At 38.6% G+C, this 22573-nt stretch overlaps 1 protein-coding gene across 15 annotated transcripts in view; it reads right to left on the reverse strand.

Moving 5' to 3' along the window:
* The window catches only part of map2 (microtubule-associated protein 2), a 192494-nt gene that overhangs the window by 15383 nt on the left and 154538 nt on the right, over positions 1-22573 (reverse strand). For 11 of the 15 annotated variants that reach the window (XM_049484766.1, XM_049484778.1, XM_049484775.1 and 8 more), the window contains 8 exons: positions 18841-21921; positions 18079-18282; positions 15924-16064; positions 13317-13375; positions 9573-9764; positions 8251-8392; positions 6260-6316; positions 4286-4605 (listed from right to left, as the gene is read on the reverse strand). In XM_049484766.1, the coding sequence (XP_049340723.1) occupies positions 4286-4605; positions 6260-6316; positions 8251-8392; positions 9573-9764; positions 13317-13375; positions 15924-16064; positions 18079-18282; positions 18841-21921 (4196 nt within the window). The remainder of the gene's footprint in view (positions 1-4285; positions 4606-6259; positions 6317-8250; positions 8393-9572; positions 9765-13316; positions 13376-15923; positions 16065-18078; positions 18283-18840; positions 21922-22573) is intronic. The other 4 variants (XM_049484776.1, XM_049484773.1, XM_049484772.1 and 1 more) reach the window with 2 other exon arrangements.

Genomic DNA, 22573 nt, shown 5'->3' on the forward strand with positions numbered 1-22573 from the left:
TTGATATTCAATTGAGAATCAAAATCAGAAAAAAACAAAAAACAATTAATTATTTTGTTTTTAGCTTTTGAATATAAAACAAAAACCAAAACAATAGCTTGTATTTTCTGTTTTTTTCTGTTTTCTGTGTATTTTCTGTTCTGAATTTGATGAGCCAAACAAAAATGGGAAAATAAAAAAACGGATTGGGAAAAATGGGATAATTTTAAAATGGACTTCTCCTGCAGAGACTGAAAATGGAACAGAAAAGAGTTTTACAGGTAAATAAACATAATTTACCAGGTTTACTCAACTCAGATACACCAGGAAGATGACTGCCTATCTGTAGAACAGTGTAACATTTTGGAAATGTTTGGAGTGCTATTAAATAAGCAAATGAAATAGTCATCATATCACATGACTAAATTCTTAAAGATCTCATTTTGGAGTAACTGGATACTAAATATGTCCATTCGGTTTTGCATAAAGTGCTATAAAACCAGCAAATCAAAATGTTATTCAGTCACAAGAAGAAAACCTTGAAGAACACATGCCATGCTATTATTGACATGAGTAACAAGTGATATTACTGTATCATATTGGAGTAATTGGATACCAATTGGCAAACGGATTGGCAAACACTGTATGGGTTCCTTTATAGTCTTTAAGTCTTTAATATTAATCAACAGTGTAGTGAATAATACAAATAAAGAATATCAAAATATCAATGAGAATGTGCTTAAACGTTTGACTGGTACTGTAAGTGCCTGAAATGTTTTTAATTCTGTTTCCATGTATTTCCACTTATAACAGACGGTACGACTGGCAATGTTGTTCTAAAGCCGAGCTGGTTGATGCTTTGGTTTACGAACTTTACTGCCATGCAGACTCAAACTCACAACCCCACCCAGTCCCACTTATCACCACCCTCTTTTTCACACAGGGCCATGAAGGTTTGATTTTTCTCCCTTAATATTGAGGAAAAAAACTTCCTTTAAAAAAAATTGCATTTTGTGTTTACTTATGTTGTGTTTGATTAATATTCACATTTTAGTCAAATTAAGGTGACTAAAAACCTTTTTACACCACTGCATTTGTTTATTTACATGTTTATGCATGTAATAAGTCCCTGAAATGTATTTAAAGGAGAAACATTGTAACATTGACTTTGGGTATCGTAAAACAGGATGAAAAATACTTACTTTTGCTACACTTTTTAAGTTATTAATGCCTCGATTTAAATGTCAGGGCTCTCTGGATTCTAACAACAAGGTGTGGAGCTACTTTGAGCCTGGATAACGGTGTAAAAAATGATTTATTTGGGCAAAATATGCCCTGATACGGCCTTTATACAGAGTGCTGAGCAAAAAGTACAAAATTACTGTATTTCAAAAAGCTGTAGGAGAGAGGAGGTAGGCTATTGAACAATGGTAAGAACTTTTTATCAATTGTACACCAGAGTTCTCCTTTAAATCTGTTCCATGTATCTCCACTTCTAACGGACAGTCAGACTGGCTTGTTGCTCTAAAGCTGAGCTGCTTGATGCTCTGGTTTACGAACTTTACTCCCACCCAGTCCCACCCGTCACCACCAGCCCTTGTCCCCCGTCTCTGAGCTCAGTGGACATCAGTGCTCAGTGCTGTCTGCATTAACACACACTCTACAGCCCTAAAGAGACTAGAGAACCAACCCACCCACCCACCCACCGTGCCCCAGTCGAGCCCCCTGACCCTCACACACCCTCAGTGTGATCTGTAGAGTGTGTGTGTGAGTGTGACGGGTTTCTCCGCACCGCTGCACCACAGCCTGAAGACCCCATGAGCTAACTGACACAAACATGCCCCCCCCCCACCCCCACCCGTCACACTGCAGCCGTATGAGCAGATCTCCACTGACACAGCACTGTGTGGGTGTCAGAACATCTCACTGAGTTCAGAACCAATAAAACCAGTCCAAGCGTCTTCTTCCATACAGAGGAAAACAAGAGCACTAGTCTATATAGAAACTCTAATTCTAATATATTCTATAATTAATGTATTGGGTAACACTTTATAATAACTTTCATTAATATACCATTGATTAATAATTAATAACTGTTATTTTCCACATTTTAATAAACTAAAAAGTTGCTATAACCTTTGTGGTACCACTTTAAAATAAGACTACCTTTATAAAGGGTTTATAAATGGTTAATTACAATTAGTTTATTAATGGTTACTAATGAGGTTGTAAATGCCTTAAAAATCATTAATAATCAGTTATAACACATACGTAGAAAGGGCAACAATGACCTGTTCTTTGCCAAATAGTGAACCCACAGCCATCTATATTGTTGCCCTTTCTACGTATGTGTTATAACTGATTATTATTTTTTTTAATGCATTTACAACCTAATAAGTAACCATTAATAAACTAATTGTTATAAACCATTTATAAACCCTTTATAAAGGTAGTCTTATTTTAAAGTGGTACCACATTGGTAAATAGTAAATACTGAATGCATTGGCAACATGAACTGCAATCGATAAATAAACATTTGCCTGGTTTAAAAGTCATATTTACTAGCAATTTCATAATGTTTAAATTCTGATGAGGTAATGATAGATTTCATTTTCCAGCAGGACTTGGTACATTGCCCACACTGCCAAAAGTAACTGTAAGAACTGTAAGAAAGTTGTGTATCCTGGTGTTGTGCTGAATTTTGCCTCCCTGCCAGAATCGGACTCCCTTCCTACAGTAATCTCCTCAGTAATCTACAGTTACAGTAGATACAGAATCACCAGCACTGTAATCTGTTATCACAGATACTTGTGCACATGACGAGGTGTCGGCTTTCTGCACAACACCTGTTGATTTACTACTTCTTATTATGTTCACAGGGTGGCAACACGGTTCAGCCGAGATTTGGTTGGATCAGTTTTTCGTGGAACATGCATTTCTGGACAAGCTGAGAGATCCAGAAGTGCAATCTGAAGTAAATCATCAATGTTTAATAGAAAAATGAAGAAACATTACAGAACACACATATTCTTCATTATCATCCAACTCCACTCTTTATACCAGACGTTCCAGAAGATCCATAAATATAAAAAACATAAACCAAAGATACACAGAGGCACAAGGAAAGACACAGAGGGACACGAGGAAACATCACTGCTTGGGAAAACAGCCAAAGACACAAAAGACGGGACAGGAAGGACGCAGGAGCTATAAACCTGTCCTGGGACAAAGTAGTAGGGTGTCAGAGAGCTGCAGATTTCTTGGCAAATGTGAAAGAGCCCATATTTAACATTTCATTTGCAATTTGTTTAGTTTTATGTTTTAAAAACAAGTATTTCAATTAGATTTAGGCACATTTTATAGAATTTTTGCTTTAGAGGTTTTTTATTGGCTGTGAAAAAATTGCCTTATTCAATATGCACTTTGGATTTTATATTTTTTTTATTATTTTTTTAAATACATACAGGACCACTCAAGTTTGTCAAGTTTGGACACAACTTTTGAGTTAATGTTTGAATTTTTATTTTTGTCCTACATTATATATGATTACTGAAGTCATCCAGACTATGAAGAAACTTTAAACGTGGTAAACAAACCAAAATACTTATTTGGGGAGCTGTTAACTTGTGGTCTGATAACTCTGATGAACGTATCCTGTACAACAGAGGAAACTCTTGCTCTTCGTTTTCTGGCACGGTCCTGATGAGTGCCACTTCCATCATTATAACGTTTTTGATGGTTTTTTAAGCTGCACTTCAAAAAATTCTTGAAATCTTGAGACTTTTTGATTTTTTTTGTCTTTACTTATTTGAGTAGTTCTTGCTTCTCATAATATGGATTAGAACATTATTCAAATAGAGCTATTATTCACTGTATACCTGTAACTCTATTCTACCTCTTCAGTACCTTACAACTGATGCTTTTAAACACATTATTAAGAGACAAGAAATTCAAGTTTAATTAACTCTTGATGAGTTCAGCACAGCTGTTAACTGAAAGACTGATTTTCAAGTGACTCTACCTCATAAAACTGACTGAGAAAAAAACAGCCAAGATGTGCCAAACTGTCATCAATAATATTCCATATGTTTTTCTTCATAGTTTGGATTACTTGGTAAATGGTAGACATGGTAAATATGGGCTGTTTAGTAATTAATTATTTACAGTAGATCATCATAATCTCATTCTATCACATAAACACAAAATCAGGAAACTACCAAAACAGCAGCATCAGCAGCTGATTGGCCGACAGCAGCATCAGCAGCAGGGGGAGGAGCTTTAGCTTCAGCGTTAGTGTCAGACCTACCTGGCCTCCTTTAGGCTGGTATTTGATGTTATCGGTGGAGCCGATCTTGGACCTGACGTTCTTGAGGTCGGGCAGTGGCTGGTTGAGGATGCGCAGCTGCTTGGGCGTGGTGGCGGGGGATTTTGGGGGCGTGCGGATGACGGCCACCTTCTTTTCCTGAGACAGCAGGCTGAGGGATTTGGGGGTGCCCGGGGTGCGGGGGGTGCCCGGGGTGCGGCAGGAGTAGCTTGGTGGGGTACCGGGGGTGATGGCTGTGGAGCCGGGGGTACGGGGCGTGGAGGTTCCGCTACGGGCCGAGCGGGACCGGGCCGACTCTGTACCTAAAGTGAGGAACAGAGATACAAATAATCAAAAAATCAAACAATGTGATATTAAAACATAAATGAAAGTGAAGAAATATGGATGTAGCAAGATAGAAAGAATATAGAACATAATGTACCTGCAGTAAGAAAGATAGTTAGTTACAAGACCATAAAAACACAATAAAAAGTATTTTTGCATTTTTCGGACTATAATTTCGCACAACGTATTATATAAGGCGCAATATCAATAAATGTATATATTTTCTGATCTATTTTCATATATAAGGCACACCAGATTATAAGGTGCATTAAGTGACACTAGTAAGGATGCCTACATTGAAGTGAGAAAAAGTGTTGCCATGTTTCCCTTTTAAAAGGGAAGCTGGGGAAAGCGCCTTAGTAAAAAAAACTATAACTCTTAAAAAAAAAAAAAAAAAAATGTTTTTTTCTTTTTTCTTTTAAAGTCAAATGAGCACTGAATGTGCATTTACAAACATTTCTCTCCTGAAAAGGTTTTATTTGTATGAGTAAGAGAGAGCTTAGATTACTAATATTTTGTCTAAGAGGCAGTTTTCAATAAAGTTTCTCCAGCACTAAGGCTAGGTGCAGCAGCACTAGCAGGACATAAACACCACCAGAAACCGCTAGACTGAGGAACCCTGAGTGTTCTGGTAAGCCAGAGATCTTGTTTTAAAATGCAGTCTTGATTTTGTGTTTATGCAGTCCTCCAGGTGGACGGTCGTTTCCGGTTAAGAGTACACTGTGTGTTATTGGCTGCCGCTTTTCACTGGTGTGTGGATGAGTGTTGATGTGTAATGTACTTGTGTGTAAAGCGTCCTTGGGTTTCTAAAAAGGCTCTATATAAGTTGAACTTCATCACAAAATGGTAAACACGCAGACTATAGTCCAATATACTCCCTTATGAACAGTGAAAGATCTAGTGCAGCTGTTAGCAGCTAATGCTAATGCTGCTGCACCCAGCCTTAGTGCTTCTTATTACCTGACTGGTAGAATTCATACATGAGGTGCACAAGATTATAAGGCGCACTGTTGATTTTTGGGAAAATTAAAGGATTTAAGCGTGCCTTATAGTCTGAAAAAAAAAAATGGTACAAAAGTAAAAAGATTAAAATATATATAATAATGCTGTATAAAAATATTGTTCTTCCAATTGATTATTTCAGTGTATAGTTTTTTTTTTTTTATTAAAAAAGGTATAATTTTGAAACTCACTTTTTTTTACAATGTTGATGTAATAATAATAATGTAATTTGCAATTTCACAGACTTGAAATAGTTACTATAAAATAAGAACAGGCCCTGAACGATCAACAGAGAATATATAAAAAAAAAACATGACTAATGAAAACATTTAATGTTACATTAAAATTTATATTTACGTTGCTCTCAAATATACAGTAAGAAACATAATTGAGAAAGTGATGGTTGTAGCATTTTGAAATAAAAAAAATACAAAAATTAAATCAGTGAAAAAGTACTCAAAAATAGAAATTTAACCCAGTTTTAAACCCAAATTAAACAGTGAACAAAACACAAACTACACAAAGCACACTACACTGCATGCCGACACACTGATGCCGCCCTGGTGGTGAGGGGTGGTAGGGCGGGCAGGATGGAGAGCAGGTGGGTTGGGTAACAGCAGGTGGTCTAACCTGTCATACTGGGGGACCTGCCTGTCCTGTGCTCCGCTCTGACCTCAGTGCGGAAGGCTATAGGAGGGGGGGTAAGGGGTTCAGGACAGCATGAAGGGAAGAGCCAATACACGAGTTACAGGAACATTTCAGGACAGGAATACATAGTTTACACACAGATACCCAGCATATACAGCACATACATACAGTACATACATACAGTAAAGACATATACAGTAAAAAGCCCACTTGTGAGGTTAACTAACATTTAAATGAGGTGATAAAAGCATTTAAACACTAGATATTAATATTATTGATATTATCTATGAAACTGAACAAATCTACACTACATTGCCAAAAGTATTTACTACCCTCACCCATAATAATCACTAAATTCATGTGTTTCAATCATTTTCATGGCCATATGTGCAAAAAAACAAGCACCTAGACATGCAGACTGCTTTCACAAACATTAAGGAAAAACAAACAGCACTTGTCTGACTTTACAATTGGCATCGTGCCAGGTGTAAAGTTTGGCTGAGGGGGGATTATGGTGTGAGATTATTTTTCAGGAGATGGGCTCGGCCCCTTCGTTCCAATAAAATTAAATTAAATTTTAAAGCTTTAAAATTCTACGAGATTTTGAACCATTTAATGCTCCAAACCATAGACTGTATATAGCTGGACAGAGTATCGTCTCTCAAAAATGAAGCCACCACAGGTCGGGCGCCCCCTGCTGTTCGGTTTCAGAAAGCTGTGTAACCCCACCCATCCCCAAAAGCTTCAATGGCAAAACAGACAACTTTCAATCACGTTTTTTTCTAAATATACTGTAATTCTACCTCCATTATTTAAATGCAGCAGCTAGTGTAACCTCTGCTTATATTGTCATATTTTTATATCCTCACAGAATTCGTTTTTTAGAAGGTTATTCCGCTCTATTCAAAAAAGGTGTGGTTATTGTACAAGGGCTGGTTATGGGTGGGACCAATAGCAGACCGTCAGCTCCGCTCCGCCCCACTCTGCAGCCTGTGACCGCGAGGCAGCTCTCAGGGGCGGGGTTATTTAAATGAGTGGGCTGTCTCTCCACAGTTTTTTTCCCTCCTCTGGTCTCAGAATCGGGTGTTAGGATCGGCAGCATGGCGGAAGATTTTGGCTTCACTTTCATTGAATGAATGGGAACGGAGACACGGCGTCCATCTTTTTTTACAGTCTCTGGTCCAAACTAAAATATTGTCATCTCCAATCAGTAACTTTACAACAGAGAGGAAAAACACTCAGAACTTTCAATGGAAGTTTACTGGTCCATTTATTGAGTAATTTTAACACAGTGTAAGGGGTTCTAATTATGAGGTTAACTAAAATTTGACAAAAATGGAGATACATCTTTTCCATTGAACAGCGACTATATATAGCTATTCATTGATGGATAAAAACAAATGTTCCTGATTATATAAACTCTGAAACAATGACGCCAATTTGACCAGCCACTTAAAAAATGGTTTTGCATTGTATTATAAATTCATTCATATTTAAATTTGGTATTACTTTATTTGGATGGTCCAAATACATTTACAATGTAAGTTATTCCCAGTAGAATCTAACCCTAAACCTGTATTCCTAAAACTGTAATCCAAACATTAATCTAAAACTAAGATTATTTTACCATAAATCTAATCCTAATGTGTTAAGATTAGAGTGTGGGCTAGAGTTAAGTGTAGAGTTACATTCAATAGAGAATCATTTACTTTCAGGTCGGAGTTCAGTTACATTTAATAGACATAATGTACAGTTGAATGTTAGTTCAATGCCAGTTGAGCATCTTTGAGGCATCTACTGTATAAAAGACCATTCAAATAGAGTGTTACCTTGATTTTAAATTATTTATTTATCATCATATTTATTTTTGACTGCACTGCAGATATAAAACAGCATTTTATATTTCTTTTATCACTAAAAAATACAGTAAATCAAGTCTGAAAGGATTAAGTGTAAATGCATGTGTGTCTTACATGTGGGCCTGCGAGGTGCTGTGGAGCCGGAGCTGGTGATGGAGGTGGAGCTCTCCTCGTGTTCTCCGTGTGGGCGGCGGGTCAGGATGGAGGCTGGCCTGGGCAGAGACGACCTCTTCTCTGGGCTTCGTGAACCTCCATCCTACAACACACGCAAGCAGCAGCCAATCAGGAACGAAGGTCTTGAAGGTACATCATCTATTATTGGATATACTGGAGCACTATTCAGGACGATACTGATCAGATTGATATAAATAAAGGTGGTGTAAATAAAGGATTTGCCCCCAGATTACAGATTTCGTTTATTTTTGCATTTTTTCATACTTACATTTTTTTATATTATCAAAAAACTTTAATATTAGACTAAGATAACCAGAATAAATATAGTCTATATATTAAAATAAAAATATAAAATGCACATTTTAAACGATGATTACATTTATTAAGGAAAAAACTACCCAAACCAAACTAACCCATGAATTTACTGTGATGAATCACACTTTTTGAAAAAAAAAAAAAGTCTGACAACATGAAGCAGATAAAAGATCTTAAAAAGCAACACATTATACCCCGATCTGAATACATCCAAGAAAAAATGAGAAAACAAAGTCATTGATAAGGCTTTGGGACTCCAGCAAACCACAGGGAGAGCTATTATTCACCATTGAACAAAATATGGAACACTAGTGAACCTTCCCAGGAGGGACCAGCCTTCCGAAATAACTCCAAAAAGGGCATGGACAACTCATCCAGGAGGTCACAAAAGAAGGTTTTGGAGTGGCCTAGTCAAAGTCTGATTAAGATGCTGTGGTAAATCTTGACTGGCACAAACAAGTTATGAGGTTTAGGGGGATTGGTTTGGATAGCTTTTTTTTTTCTTTAATAATTATAATTAGCATTTTTAAAAAGTGTTTTTTTTTTTTTTTTTAAACAATTTACCCAGGTTATATTTGCGTGATAATAAAGTTTGTTTGATGATCGGCAAAAAAATATCCGTATGACAAAAAAAAGAAAAAAAAAAAAAAAAGAAAAAAAAAAAGAAATCTGTAGAGGGCAAACACTTTTTTACACCACTGTACTCTGAGACTGACCAGTGCCAAAAGTCATGGGACAGCAGCATGTACACTGAACATAGTGCCTTAAGCTCAGTATGTTTATATGACATACAGACAGCGGGGCTCCAAAATCTAGTAGAAAGCCTCTATTTGGAGGGTAGAAACAGTTACTCCAACAAAAGCAGGATTAATAAATGCTCTTCTCCTGAATTGTCCTCATTTTTACAAGTTTACATTGAACATCTACTGCCTTATCCACATTCTTACCTTTCCTAAATGTCTGTTAAGTAAAGGAGAGTCTTGTGGACCCGCTGAAGAGGGGCGGGGCTCGCTGTAGTCCGTCCCCACCAATGGGCTCTTTTTAATGAGGGAGCCAGCAGAGTTGGGGCGGGGTGGAAGGAGAGCCGACGCCCGCATTTTAGAGGTGGGTATCTTTGTTAGTGATGTCGGGCTGTGGGTCTATGATGATGGTGATGATGAAGATACAGATGATGATGATGATGATGGAGGAAGATGCATTGTTTGCATTGTTCATGCAAAACAACAAAAGAACAAAAACAGAACAAGAAATAAATAAAGTTATAATGAATGAAGACATAAAAAAAATGAAATTCACAGACAAATCATGGAAATCATGGAAAAATCACTGAATATACATTTTTGTCTTAGGTGATGATTTGAGAACACCTACACCTACACCTACAGTATGTTGTATAAGCTGTGAGGTGCTATCTTGTAAGTGAGACTGAACACTGGCCAGCTGGTTGCAGTTATGTAGATATTTGATTAATATTCGCCAGAAATATGTCATTAAAATGAATAGGCATTACCGTCCAGAGTGGACAGTGCAGTATGTGGTAATTATTGTGACTGGCGGCATCTGGCTAGAATTATCGTTACCACTTTAAAATAAGACTACCTTTTTAAAGGGGTTATGAATGGTTTATTAATGAGTTTATTAATGGTTATTAATAAGATTGCAAATACGTAAAAAAACAACTAATAAGCAGTTAATAAATATATAACAACTCATGAATAAAACTGTCAACAGTGTGCTATTAATTTGCAAATTTTATTCCACACTCATTTATACTGTCAAACCTCAGATCTTCCTAAATACTGATCTTACTTTGTGTTTTCCATAAACCTGTCATATTAATATATTTGTAAGTATGTTTAACTATTTACCATAAATTAATATTAATTAATTGAATACATTTTCAATTGATGTGTTGTAACTGTCTATCAATGGTTTTTAAAGCTTTTTTTAACCTAATCAATAATAATTAATATACTCATTTATAAACCATTTATAAGGTTAGGCATGTGAGTGTAATTTCCAGCTCCCCTAATTAAAGAAACCTCATTTTCAAAAGCACTCAAGTTGCAAACTAGCAGTTTCAGTGGATCTGGCAGCGAGGTGTGCAGGAATAAATAGGGTACAGAGCGTGGAATTTGGAGCAAAGCAGAGGTAAATTTGCATTTGCAGAAAATAGCAGCAATTATGTGAACAAGTAAGTCTAAATGGAAAAGCTGGGTGCTTTTTTAATGTCAGTGAAGGTAGAGCAGGGTAAATACCACCGCTCTATTAGACTCCAGAAAACACACAGCAGGCAGAATAGAGCATTCTGGGAAATATTTAATCTGTTTTTAAGTTTAGATTTTAGACATTAATGTGTTTTCTTACGCCAGGTTCACACTACATGATTTTATTCCAGTTTTTCATTGATCGGCAATGATATCCAGCAAATAAAAATTGCTATGCTAGACATCTGACCCAGTCGGTGACTGGGAGTCATAAGCAGAGGCTACATACTGCCAATGGAATTACAGAGAAAGAGAGAAAGAGAAGCATGGATGCAAATGCATCCCCTGCATTACCAGAGCCATTTATGAAGAGTCTGATCACTTTCTGTCCCCCTGTTATATCGGTAAATGACTGTTAAACTCTAGAGCGAGTCCTATATGAATTGGGAGAATGGAGCTAAAAGCTAAAAACTTTAAAATAAAAATAATAATGAACTACTCGTTCTGAATATTTCTTGATTTTAGAAAGTATAATAATGTATTTCACTAAAAAAGCAAAGAAAGAAACACTGTAAACACTAGCATTACTGCTACCGTGAGCTGATTGGTTGGCGAGCTGATCCTGGAGATACAGGCAGAGCATGTTTAAAAGGTTTATAACTGAGTTAAAACTATAAAAAATTATATCTGTGGTACTAAACACGCTTAATATAGTTCTGTGTAGAGGACATAAGTACATATTTCAGTATAAAAATTAGACATGTGTACATTTATAATCTGATTGGCTCAGTTGCTTCATACGAATCCACTCATTCTGGACTCACTTCAAGTGCGTATTCTCCTCTATAGAGATTCTCTGGCTTAGCATTGCTAGTTCTCGTGTGTGTTTAGTTCTGGTGTGTTCTCTTGGTGAAACGTGTTTCTGGAGAGCAACCAAGTGAGTCAGCAATTTTTCACAGTGAAAAAATAAATTGTGTAATTTGTGATCTGTGTCGCTAATCACGATTACAGCACAACCAGTTTTAATAGTGTGAACAGCACAATGACTGACGACTCATAAAGTCGAGTAGTGTGAACCTGGCATTAGATGGATGCTGAATATTCAGGGGTTCATGGACATATAGTTTTAGCTTTGTATATATAGTTTATAGCTTTGTAGGCTTTGTTAATGGTAGAGTGGGTGGATCCCAGTGTTTCAGGGTAGGGTATGCTCATGTCTATGTTACCTTCTGGCTCTCTCCTTTCAGTTAGTCTCTAATGTCTTATGCCAAGCTCAGACTACACAACATTTTTGTCCCTCACAATGTTCACTATGTCAGATTAAGCAATTATCTTCGTTTTGTGTCGTTCTCGGGGGACTGGCAACACTACACATTAGTCACTGACCAATCAATGCAGGTCATCGCGGGGGAGAAGCATAGAATCTGACAATTATGGCTACAGAAGCCCTTTGTGGGATGGAAGAGCTTTTGTGCTCAAGAAACTTAAAAAGGGGGGGAAAAGCAGGAAGAAAATAGCATTTTGGGATAGTATGGGAAATGTATGACATCACAGAGCAATGGGAACCTTAGGGATTATGGGTAATGAACACGTGCAAGTATGCAAGTCAGTAGCAGAGGTGAAATGAAGGGGAAATGCATGCAATGCTCAATGAAAATGACAGCACGGTGCATTACAGCATTGTCCAGTAATTTATGTTCCTTATTCAAATTACTCAATTAATCATCAAAACAAAATTTGTAAATGAATCTATTTCCTGTGCAGTTAATCTTAATCATAATCTATAGTGACAGCACTAAAGTAAACCTCTATTTATATTCATAGAGTGATATTGTTACTATAGTCATCTGTATTCATAATAGGATAGCAGGATAGTTACAGTGTAGGGCTCATCACTTTGACAGTAGTATGTTTAGCATTGAAAAGTATAATATCATTGATTTCAGTAATTTAGTTCAAAATGTGAAACTCATATATTATATATTTTTAATTTTTTTGTTATTGATTATGGTTTACAGCCAATAAAAGCCAAAAATCAGTGTCTCAGAAAACAAGACCAATTCGTACTTTTGGCAGTGTGGGCAGTGTGCCAAATCCTGCAGGAAAATGAAATCACTTTGACTTTGGACTTGGTAAAACACAGTGGATCAACAGCAGCAGATGACATGTCTCTCCAAACCATCACTGATTGGTGGAAACTTCACGCTAGGCCTCAAGCAGCTGAGATTTCCAAATGTAATTAAATGAAATGTAAAATTTACTGATGATCAGTTTAATTTCTTTAGGAATTAAAGAAGGAGTTGGGAGGAAGCATTTATATTGATTTTATTTTTCCAAAACCAGTCTACATTAAAAAATATAAAGTAATTCATATTTAAATCAGCTGAAGTCAATATATAAGGTCCAAAAGATGTCAAAATTACATTAATCCTGGTAAAAACAGTCGTGTTCAGACTGCTGATGTGGTTAAGAGGGGATACTCACAGACGCCCGGTCCCTGGAGTGCCTCATAGCACTGAAGGGCAATCGTCCGTCCGCTGACACTGGAGAGAGAGAGAGAGAGAGAGAGAGAGAGAGAGAGAGAGAGAGAGAGAGAGAGAGAGAGAGAGAGAGAGAGAGAGAGAGAGAGAAGAAAGAAAGAAAGAAAGCATTGGAAAATTAAAGATATATACACAACCAGAAAGCTCAGGCTCTGTCTCACACAACCACAGCATGTATCACTACTATATATAATCAAAACAATACCATATAACATATACCCACATCTACATTCTGTATATACAGCTCTGGAAAAAAAAAGAGACAACTTAAAATGATGAGTTTCTTTGATTTTACCAAATTGAAAACCTCTGGAATATAATCAAGAGGAAGATGGATGATCACAAGCCATCAAACCACCAAACTGAACTGCTTGAATTTTTGTACCAGGAGTAAAGCAGCATAAAGCTATCCAAAAGCAGTGTGTAAGACTGGTGGAGGAGAACATGATGCATAAAAAACTGTGATTAAAAACCAGGGTTATTCCACCAAATATTGATTTATTTCAGCCATTTCTCATTTTCTGCAAATAAATGCTTTAAAAGACAATATTTTTATTAGGAATTTGGAAGACATGTTGTCTGTAGTTTATAGAATAAAATCACAATGTTCATTTTACTCAAACATAAACCTATAAATAGCAAAATCAGAGAAACTGATTCAGAAACTGAAGTGCTCTCTTTTTCTTTTTTTCCAGAGCTGTATGTATGCAGTAATTACAATATAAGACCCCGGTTCTGAGTTTATCCCCACAGTGGAATATCCTGCAGACTCACAAATGAGTGTTTTAGCATATTTATAAATATAAAAGACAGTATCTGTGATCCAGAGTTAGTTAATAAGGTTATTAAAATAGTGAAACGGAAGTGCGAGCAGCCCACCAGCCCGTCGACACTTTTAGAAACGAGGAAAAGCTTTGAAGTTTTTCTGGCGCAGAATAAGGAAACTGACTTTCATTACATAACAGATTCAGCAACTTCTAACTGGGCCAGTAATTTACCCCCCACCCCATCCTCAATTCAAACAGCAAGAGGAGGAATCTCTCTCTCTCTCTCTCTCTCTCTCTCTCTTCATCTCTCACTACAGGGGTTTCCATCCAGGAAGTTTTCATGAATTCCATGAACATCACTGTTTTCCTTCTCTTATTCTTTTTCTGTTTTCTCTTGTTTCTCTCACTTATTTTTTTTTCTTCACGTCAATCTTCATTCTCTTCTCTCTCTTTTCCTCTTTTTAAATACATTGTTTCTCTTCCCTCTATATTTTTCTCACTTTTTCTTTTTTCCTCACTATTTCTCTTTGTTCTTGACATTTTTCATTTTTCATCTGTTTTGTTCCCTTTCTTTCTTTCTTTCTTTCTTTCTCTTTTCATGTCTCTATGTCTCTTCTCTCTCATTTTCCTCTTTTTATTTCTCTTTTTCTTGCTCTCCATCCCTTTCACTCTCTTTCTGTCTCTCTCTTTCTCCCTCTCTCCTTCATAACTTTTTCTCATTCTCTCCTCATTCTTTCTCTTCATTTCTGATGTGAGTGGATTTTTCAATCTATTGGTTCTTTTCTTTTCTTTTGTCCTTTCACTTATTTCTCTCCATGTCTCTCTCTATCTCTTTCTTTCTCTCTCTCTCTGTTTCCTTCTCACACTCCCTCTCTCTTTGCCTCTCCTCTTTCTCTCTCCTCTTTCTCTCTCTCTCTCTCTCTCTCTCTCCCTCTGTTACTCTCTCTCCCCCTCTTTCTTTTTCTCTCCCTCTCTCTCTGTCTCGCTCTCTTTCTATGTCCCTCTGTTACTCTGTCTCTGTCTTTCTCTCTTTCTTTTTCTCTCCCTGTCTCTCTCTTTGTCTCTCCCTCTGTTGCTCTCTCTCTCTCTCTTTCTTTTTCTCTCCCTCTCTCTCTGCTTTGGTCTCTTTCTCTCTCCCTCTGTTACTCTGTCTCTATCCCTCTTTCTTTTTCTCTCCATCTCTCTCTGCCTCGCTCTCACATGCTGAAGTAACTCAAACACTGGTCTCCATAGCAACGTCTGCATATCAGCTGGACGTCTGGCATGACCCTTCAGCAGTAAACCCATAAACCCATAACCTCACACAGCAAAGTCTCACTCAACACACACACACACACACACACACACACACACACACACACACACACACACACACACACACACACACGTAATTTGCATAAGGAAAAATATCACTTGCATAAAGCTGAAAATAATAGAACAAAAAAAAAGAATAATTGCACTGCATCACTCAGCCAGTCAGTCAGGTTCAGTGTCACTGTTAACAAAAGCAGGAACGAGTGAAAAAACGAGTGAGATGAAGAAAATAAAACAGAAGAGAATAAATCACAGTGAAGTGATTTTTTAAAAGTTAACTTAAAGTTACATTTCATCACAGAAAAAAAATAAAATAACAACATCAACATCAATCAAAAACAAAACTGAAAAATAACAATAATTTCACAGGCAACCATGAAAAATCAAAAATGAGAATAAACAACACCATGCCAGTGTGTACACGTTTGCCAGCCACATTGCAAGCAGCCTCCAGGGGGCGACGTGATCACCTGTGGGTTTCCGTTTAGCACAGGCGTGGTGCTGGGTGGGTCTAGGGTGCCGTACGGCGCCGGTCTTTAGCACACTCTTCCGGGAGGGAGAGCGACTCTGATTCTCAGATTTTTTTGTGAGCTCAACCTTCTTAATCACAGCTACGAGAGGAAACACAGAGTCAGGGAAAGAGAGAGGAACAGCAGCATTCAGGGGAAGGGATCACGCCATTCTACCAAGTGGGAGCCATTTCTGTCCATCAAGCATGAAATGATGCTTTAAGCACAAAAAAACGTAAAGAAAAGTCTGTTTTCCAATCAACACACTACTTTGATCATTTTTTATTTAATTCTTTTGCATTAGGGCAGGCCTTCAACAGCTCTAATCCATTCATACTGACCCAAACCCTTTTTTTTCTTACCTCGTTTCTTCCATTCCCTACCATTCATTCTATCAGGGTAAGTAAATAAGATATAGTCTCCTCATCTTTATATATATTTTTTTATTTAATTTTTTTTTTGCCATTTTCTTTCCAATTTCCACAGCCAATTACCCGAAACTCCGCCTCTTTCTGAACTGCTGCTGATGCAGCATTACCAAGTAGCATCACAGCGCACTCGAAAGAAAGCGCAGGCGACTCAGTTCTGATACATCAGCTCACAGATGCCTTGTGCTGATCCACATCACCCTAGGAGTGTTGAGGGGAAAGAACTCCCTGTGGCAACTGTGGCAAGCTGCATGACCAGGATTCAAACCAGTGATCTCCTGATCATAGTGTCAACGGTTTGGACCACTCAGAGCCTCGTCTACCCATTTGCTTCTCATTTTATACTGTATCTCATTCCTTCAGTTTTAGCTGTGAAACCATTTTAAGTTTGATTAAAAAAGCAGAGTTTAAGGTTAAAAAATATATATATATATTATTGTTGCATGTCCCTCAGTTTCACCTACCACCTTGCTACACTAAGGCCCAATCCCATTTCTCTTTTGTATAACTACCCCTTGTTTTTGAGTGTAACCTGTCCCCTTGGAACAGAGTTAATTCCTCTGTGATTTGGAGCTAAAATTAGCTTTTGTTTGTTTAGATTTTTATTTTATTTTTTTCTGTTTCACCTTAAATGCTGCAGCCTCTGACACCTGTAGCACCATTTAAGGTGGAACGGGAAAGTTAGACAGATAGATAGCTACCGAGATGGACTACTAGCGATTTATATATGCTTGTAAATGAATAAAAAATGTCCATAAAACTATTTCATTAACTATGGTAATATAGCAGTTATTGTGATTTTATGAAAATATTCAAATTTGTGGGTTTCGTTGGTCACTTGTGTCGCTATCTTTCCAGTGATTTCTTTGATTTTGTGCCTCTGAAAAATCCCCGTTTTAAGGGTCATGGGGTCCTTACACTTGCCTGAGTGAGCAAAACAGAGGAGAAGGGCTCAGTGGTAGAGCCAAGGGGTGAAATGGGATTGGGCCTAAGTTTTGTCTAAAGTTTATGTACTATAATATGATATAAATGACATCACTAAGAGAAAACTGCATTATCTGGGATATTGGAGCAACCAGAAACAAAATAAGTTTTTGTAAGATTTTTTTCCTATTTTTTCCTACTTTTATTTTAATGTTAAAACTGGTGTAACAAAGAGTCCAAGTTCAAGCCAACAACCCTGTAAGGTAAAACTATTCTATATTTACACTATTAATGGAAAGACTGTATTTTATTAATTTAATTGGCACATACCAGAAGCTTGGCCATATCAAGAATTGTGGTCATAGTAGGATGAAATTGATTTTAGGATTTTTATTTTATTTTTGTGCCCAATAAAAAAATGTTCTGATTTTAATTTAATGTGATGTGGAAATGGCACCCAACTCGTAGAATGACTCGGTAAAATGATACAGAAATCCCCAGTAAGAAGAACAAACATTTTAAATACAAAAACAGTTAAGAAAATAAAAGTAAAACTGATAGTTAAACTGTAGGCATGTACAAGAAAAGTTACAAAATGTTTCAAAAATCGAAAGTGGGGATCTATATCATTATCTAGAACGCATTTGGAAAGTGATAGGAAAGTTTAAGAGACAGCTTCAAAAATCTTATATAAGATGATAACAAAATGACGTAACATAAAAAGTTTGTCAAATTATTTGCAGAGTCATTCTTGATTGAGAAACCTTTTTTCTTCTTCATCTCCTCTTTCTGCACTGGAACCGGCTCCTTCCGGACCGGCTTGCGTTCTGGAGTGGACACTCTTCCTTTGGCCCTGCCTCCTTTAGCCTTCTGTTTGACTGGTTTCTCAGCTGGAGGCTTCTTTGCAGGACTTGCCATCCTGGGAAGAGGCTCAATTCTTTCTGTGGCCATGCTCTTATCGTCATCCGCTGTGTACAGAAGATAAAATGAGAAGCTACAGACTGTAAACAAGTACAAGGACCTACTTAGAAAGTGTATGAGGTTCTATTAGGTGGGTATTAAACATTTTGTACAATTTTATATAGAGAAATGAGAAGCATTTCCTTTAATTAAAGTAATTAATTTAACCCTTTTTTACACTATTTGGAAGGAAAACTATCCCTTTCTTGTTCTTATTAGCTCCTTCTATCTCTAGAAATGCCCCCAAGTCTATAATGGTAAAGACTAGCATCTTTGGGTAGCCATTGCACTTAGAGGAAAGCGCTAGATCCCCGGTTTTTATCCATCCGCTAAGAGGTGTCTGTGCTGGCCATCAATGCCATCAACCAACCCCAGAGAGAGAGCATAGCCAACTCTCTCTGACTCTGGCTGCTGATGGCATCAATCCTCAGATCATAGTTACCTAGCACCTAATTCCTACTTTGATTGAAATACAACCATTAACTAAATTAATTAAATCATAAATAGAATCGTTTTTAAACATCTCCTGAACCATTTAGCCCCTTGAGAGAATTGAGAGCAATTACCTTGAGTGTCCACCCAGGAGCTGTCCAAAATGGAGTCATCCATGGTGGTCTCGTCTTTGTAGTCATCATAGCTCTCAGTAGGACCCTCACTTTCTGGCACCTGCTTAGGAGGGCACACAGGTTCTTCGACAGCTTCCGGGACATCAGGAACTTCCTCAAGACTTTCAGCCTCTAGTTCTGCTTCTTGTGCCATTTCCACAGACTCTTCTTCTTCCTCGTCCTCTTGGAGAAGCTGAGGCAGTTCCTCCTCAGGAGGGGCAGAGAACCGGACGCTGTGACCAGGCTCTTCGCGTTCGTCGATTGTCTGCACCACTGTGATGAAGTCATCTTCTACTGTCACTACAGATTCGATGGCTGCTCTAGGCTCTGCAGCTTCATCTACTAGAGCCCCAGCCCCTTCCAGTTCCTCAGGTTCATTCTCTTCCTCCTTCTCCTCAACTTCGTCCTTAATCTGTTCTGTTTCAGCCGGTTCTGCTTCAGTCTTTTCCGTTTCCACCTTCTGTATTTCTGTCTCTGCTTCAGCCTTGACTATTTCAACTTCTGCTTCAGCCTTTACTATTTCTGCCTCTGGTTCAGCCTTGACTATTTCTGCCTCTGGTTCAGCCTTGACTATTTCAACTTCTGCTTCAGCCTTTACTATTTCTGCTTCTGCTTCAAGTTTGACTATTTTATCTTCTGCTTCAGCCTTGACGATTTCTGCCTTTGCTTCAGGCTTCACTATTTCAACTTCTGCTTCAGGCTTCACTATTTCTGCCTTTGCTTCAGCCTTGACTATTTCTGCCTCTGCTTCAGGCTTCACTATTTCAGCCTCTACATCTTCCTTCACTATTGCATTCACAGCCTCTGCCTTTGCCTCTGCATCAGGCTTCTCCTGTTCAGGCTCCACTGGTGCCAATTCTGTAGGTTTGGTTGTTTTTGCTTCATCTATGAACTCCTTAGGTTCCTCAGCGAGCTCTATTTCTTCTTCTGCACCTTGTACAACTGTGCTAGCAACTGGAGGCTCCTCTGTCTTTGCATGATCAACCAGAGCTTTCTCTTCTGCAGCAGTCTCTTTCTCTTTGACAGGTTCCACTAAGGGTTTCTCCTCTTCAACTTCTCCTCTTTTCTCAACAGACCCAGCTGGAGACAATTTTGTTGGCTGTGCTTTCAGATCTTCTGTTTCTTTCTCTACTTCTACTGATTTAGCCTTCTCTACTGCAGCTTGAACTTTCTCCTCCTCTGGATTGCTCTCCACTGACGATGCTGGGGATGGTCTTATTGGTCTAGCAATCCTGTCCTTCGCAACCCCAGTGAGCTGGTAGACGTCTTCCGCATCTACCTCCTCGTAGGCCTCCTGGTGCACCAGATCTGGCTTATTTTTCACTTTCTCTCTAAGCTCCTGGAGCTCCTTCTCCTCCTCAACACTTAAAGGTCTGTCTTCCATTTCGAGTTTGCGAATTTGCCTCTCATAATTTGCAAATTCAGCCTCCTGGTCTGCAGAAAGATTGCCCTCTGCATCAAGATCAGGTTTTGCCACGTCTAGGGTAACTGTCACAGTTGGCGTTACAAGGATTTCTGATTGTTTTTCTGGCTGATCTGACTCAATATCATCCTTCTTGCTGGGTAATTCATTTGTATCCTTCTCTTCCTTAGGTTCTGGGACAGTGTCCTCCTTAGGCATCACATCCTTAGACGATGGACTTTCCTGTCCACTCGCAGCAGGACTTGGCTCCTTCTCTTCTGATATCATAGTGTTGAAGATCTGTGTTGGTGGAGAGTCCATTGGACTGTGCACATCTGCAGGTGATGGCATGGGACCTGAGTACTCACTGAAAACACAGTAGCCCTGCTCCTCCAACTGACTCTCACTTTTTGCAATTCTGTGACTCTGGTCACTCTGAAACAAATGGGCGAAAGAGTCGCTCACGAGGGCTGGCATATCCGCAGGGACTGATTTCCTTCTCATAATCTCAGGGTCAGTGTTTTCAGACGTTAGCCTCGAACGGGCACCTGCCAGATCCAGCATTTCTGGCAGGTCTGGAGCCATGACAGCACCATTTTTATAGTAGTACTTAGATAGGTGAGGAGAGTCTGGGGATTCGGCTTGTGGACTTGGTGTCTTGGCTTCAGTCACCGTGTCATGGGGAGGAGAAGATGATGGAGTTGTGACAGAAGCTGACGTTTCAAGAATGAGCGGTGGGAAAGTAGGAATTTTCTCTACCGATGGAGTTGTGACAGGAAGGTAATCAGCAGATTCATCAAGGCTTCCGCTGGTGTAAGACATGATGTCTGTCGCTAACGGGGAGAAGTTCCTGGGCTGTCCTCGGCCTCCACTTTGATCCATTGCTCCAATGGTGATATTGAGGGAGTAGCTTCTTTGCTCCAGGGCTAGTTTTCCAGGAGAGAGCCTGCAATCATCCCTCTTTTCTACTGGCGAAAGGACCTTTTGTATCTCTGCCGAACCCTTTTGACTAGAAGGTTTTTCATCCACAGACTGAGTCTGGGCAAGGGTACTGTAGCTAATCTCTGGAAGTGAAGGAATGGCAGGAGTGTCTTTGGTCTCATTCGAGGCAGCACTAAGCTCATAATATCCTTCACCTTGGCCCCTGGCTTCGTCAGGTTTCGGAGTCGTGGTCTCAAAGTAAGCCGACATTCCAGACTTGTCCTTGGTTTGTTCTACATCTTTATTATCTTTATCTAATCTAGCAGACTCGATTTCAGGCACTTCTGGAGTTTTGGCACTCACTGTAGCTTCCGTCTGCTTGTCTCCAGCAGTCACGGCTTTGACTTCAACTTCTAGTGATTTTTGAGACTTACTGGAGTCAGCTGCATCCGATGAAGCTTGTTTCTCAACACTGATTTTAAAATCAGGCATTTGAGCTGAAGGTTCCTGGGACTCTTTGGCATTACTCTGGCCATCTGGGGGAATGGCAAAAGCCTCTGTGTCACAAGGGGCAGGTAACGGGGTATCTGGCATGTCTTTGTCAGGAACAAGGCTCTGGTAAGAGGGAGGATCCTCACGGTGCGACTCTGAGACGGTGAAGTCCATGCCGACAGGGGTGGTCCTCTCTCCACAAGGCTTTTCCGTGTCCATCTTCACAGCTGAAAGTAAATCTTAAGTAATCTGGTTGTGCTGCAGTAATGGATCAGGGCGTATGGATTTGCCAGGCCAACCACAACCACCACACAGACAAGCAAAGCCCAGCATTTTGCATAACATACTGTACGTTCAGCGCTGCAGATGGAACAAAACGGCACATACCAATTCATGAACGATGAACGAATTGATGGCATGGATGTCACTGGACCAACATGCAAAATTCTGGATGGATGAGATCCACAGTATGTAGATGAAATGTCCAAGAAGGCACGGGCTGATATGTAACTGCTGTTGGTGCACCACAGGGAATGGACTTTTTATTACATATCATCAAAAAATATATCAAGTTCTTTCTTTACCTTATGTTAACATAAGCATAGAAAATCCAATCATTTTTCTTTGGGGGAACATCAGTTCCAATTAAACATAGAGTAACATACTGTAATAACAGAAGTAAAAACAAGTTTCTTGCAAAACATATCAGTGGACCAAATCTTGAAATGATCGGCGAATACCTTTTTGTGTGATGTATAAAATGATGTTAAACAAAAAACAAAAATCTTAAAGAAATAAAATAATTCATGACCCAAATTATAGTCAAATACAATAGATATGTATATATATATATATATATATAAATTTCACAATAAAAAA

Source organism: Astyanax mexicanus, chromosome 11, assembly GCF_023375975.1.
Source record: "Astyanax mexicanus isolate ESR-SI-001 chromosome 11, AstMex3_surface, whole genome shotgun sequence".
NCBI lineage: Eukaryota > Metazoa > Chordata > Actinopteri > Characiformes > Acestrorhamphidae > Astyanax > Astyanax mexicanus.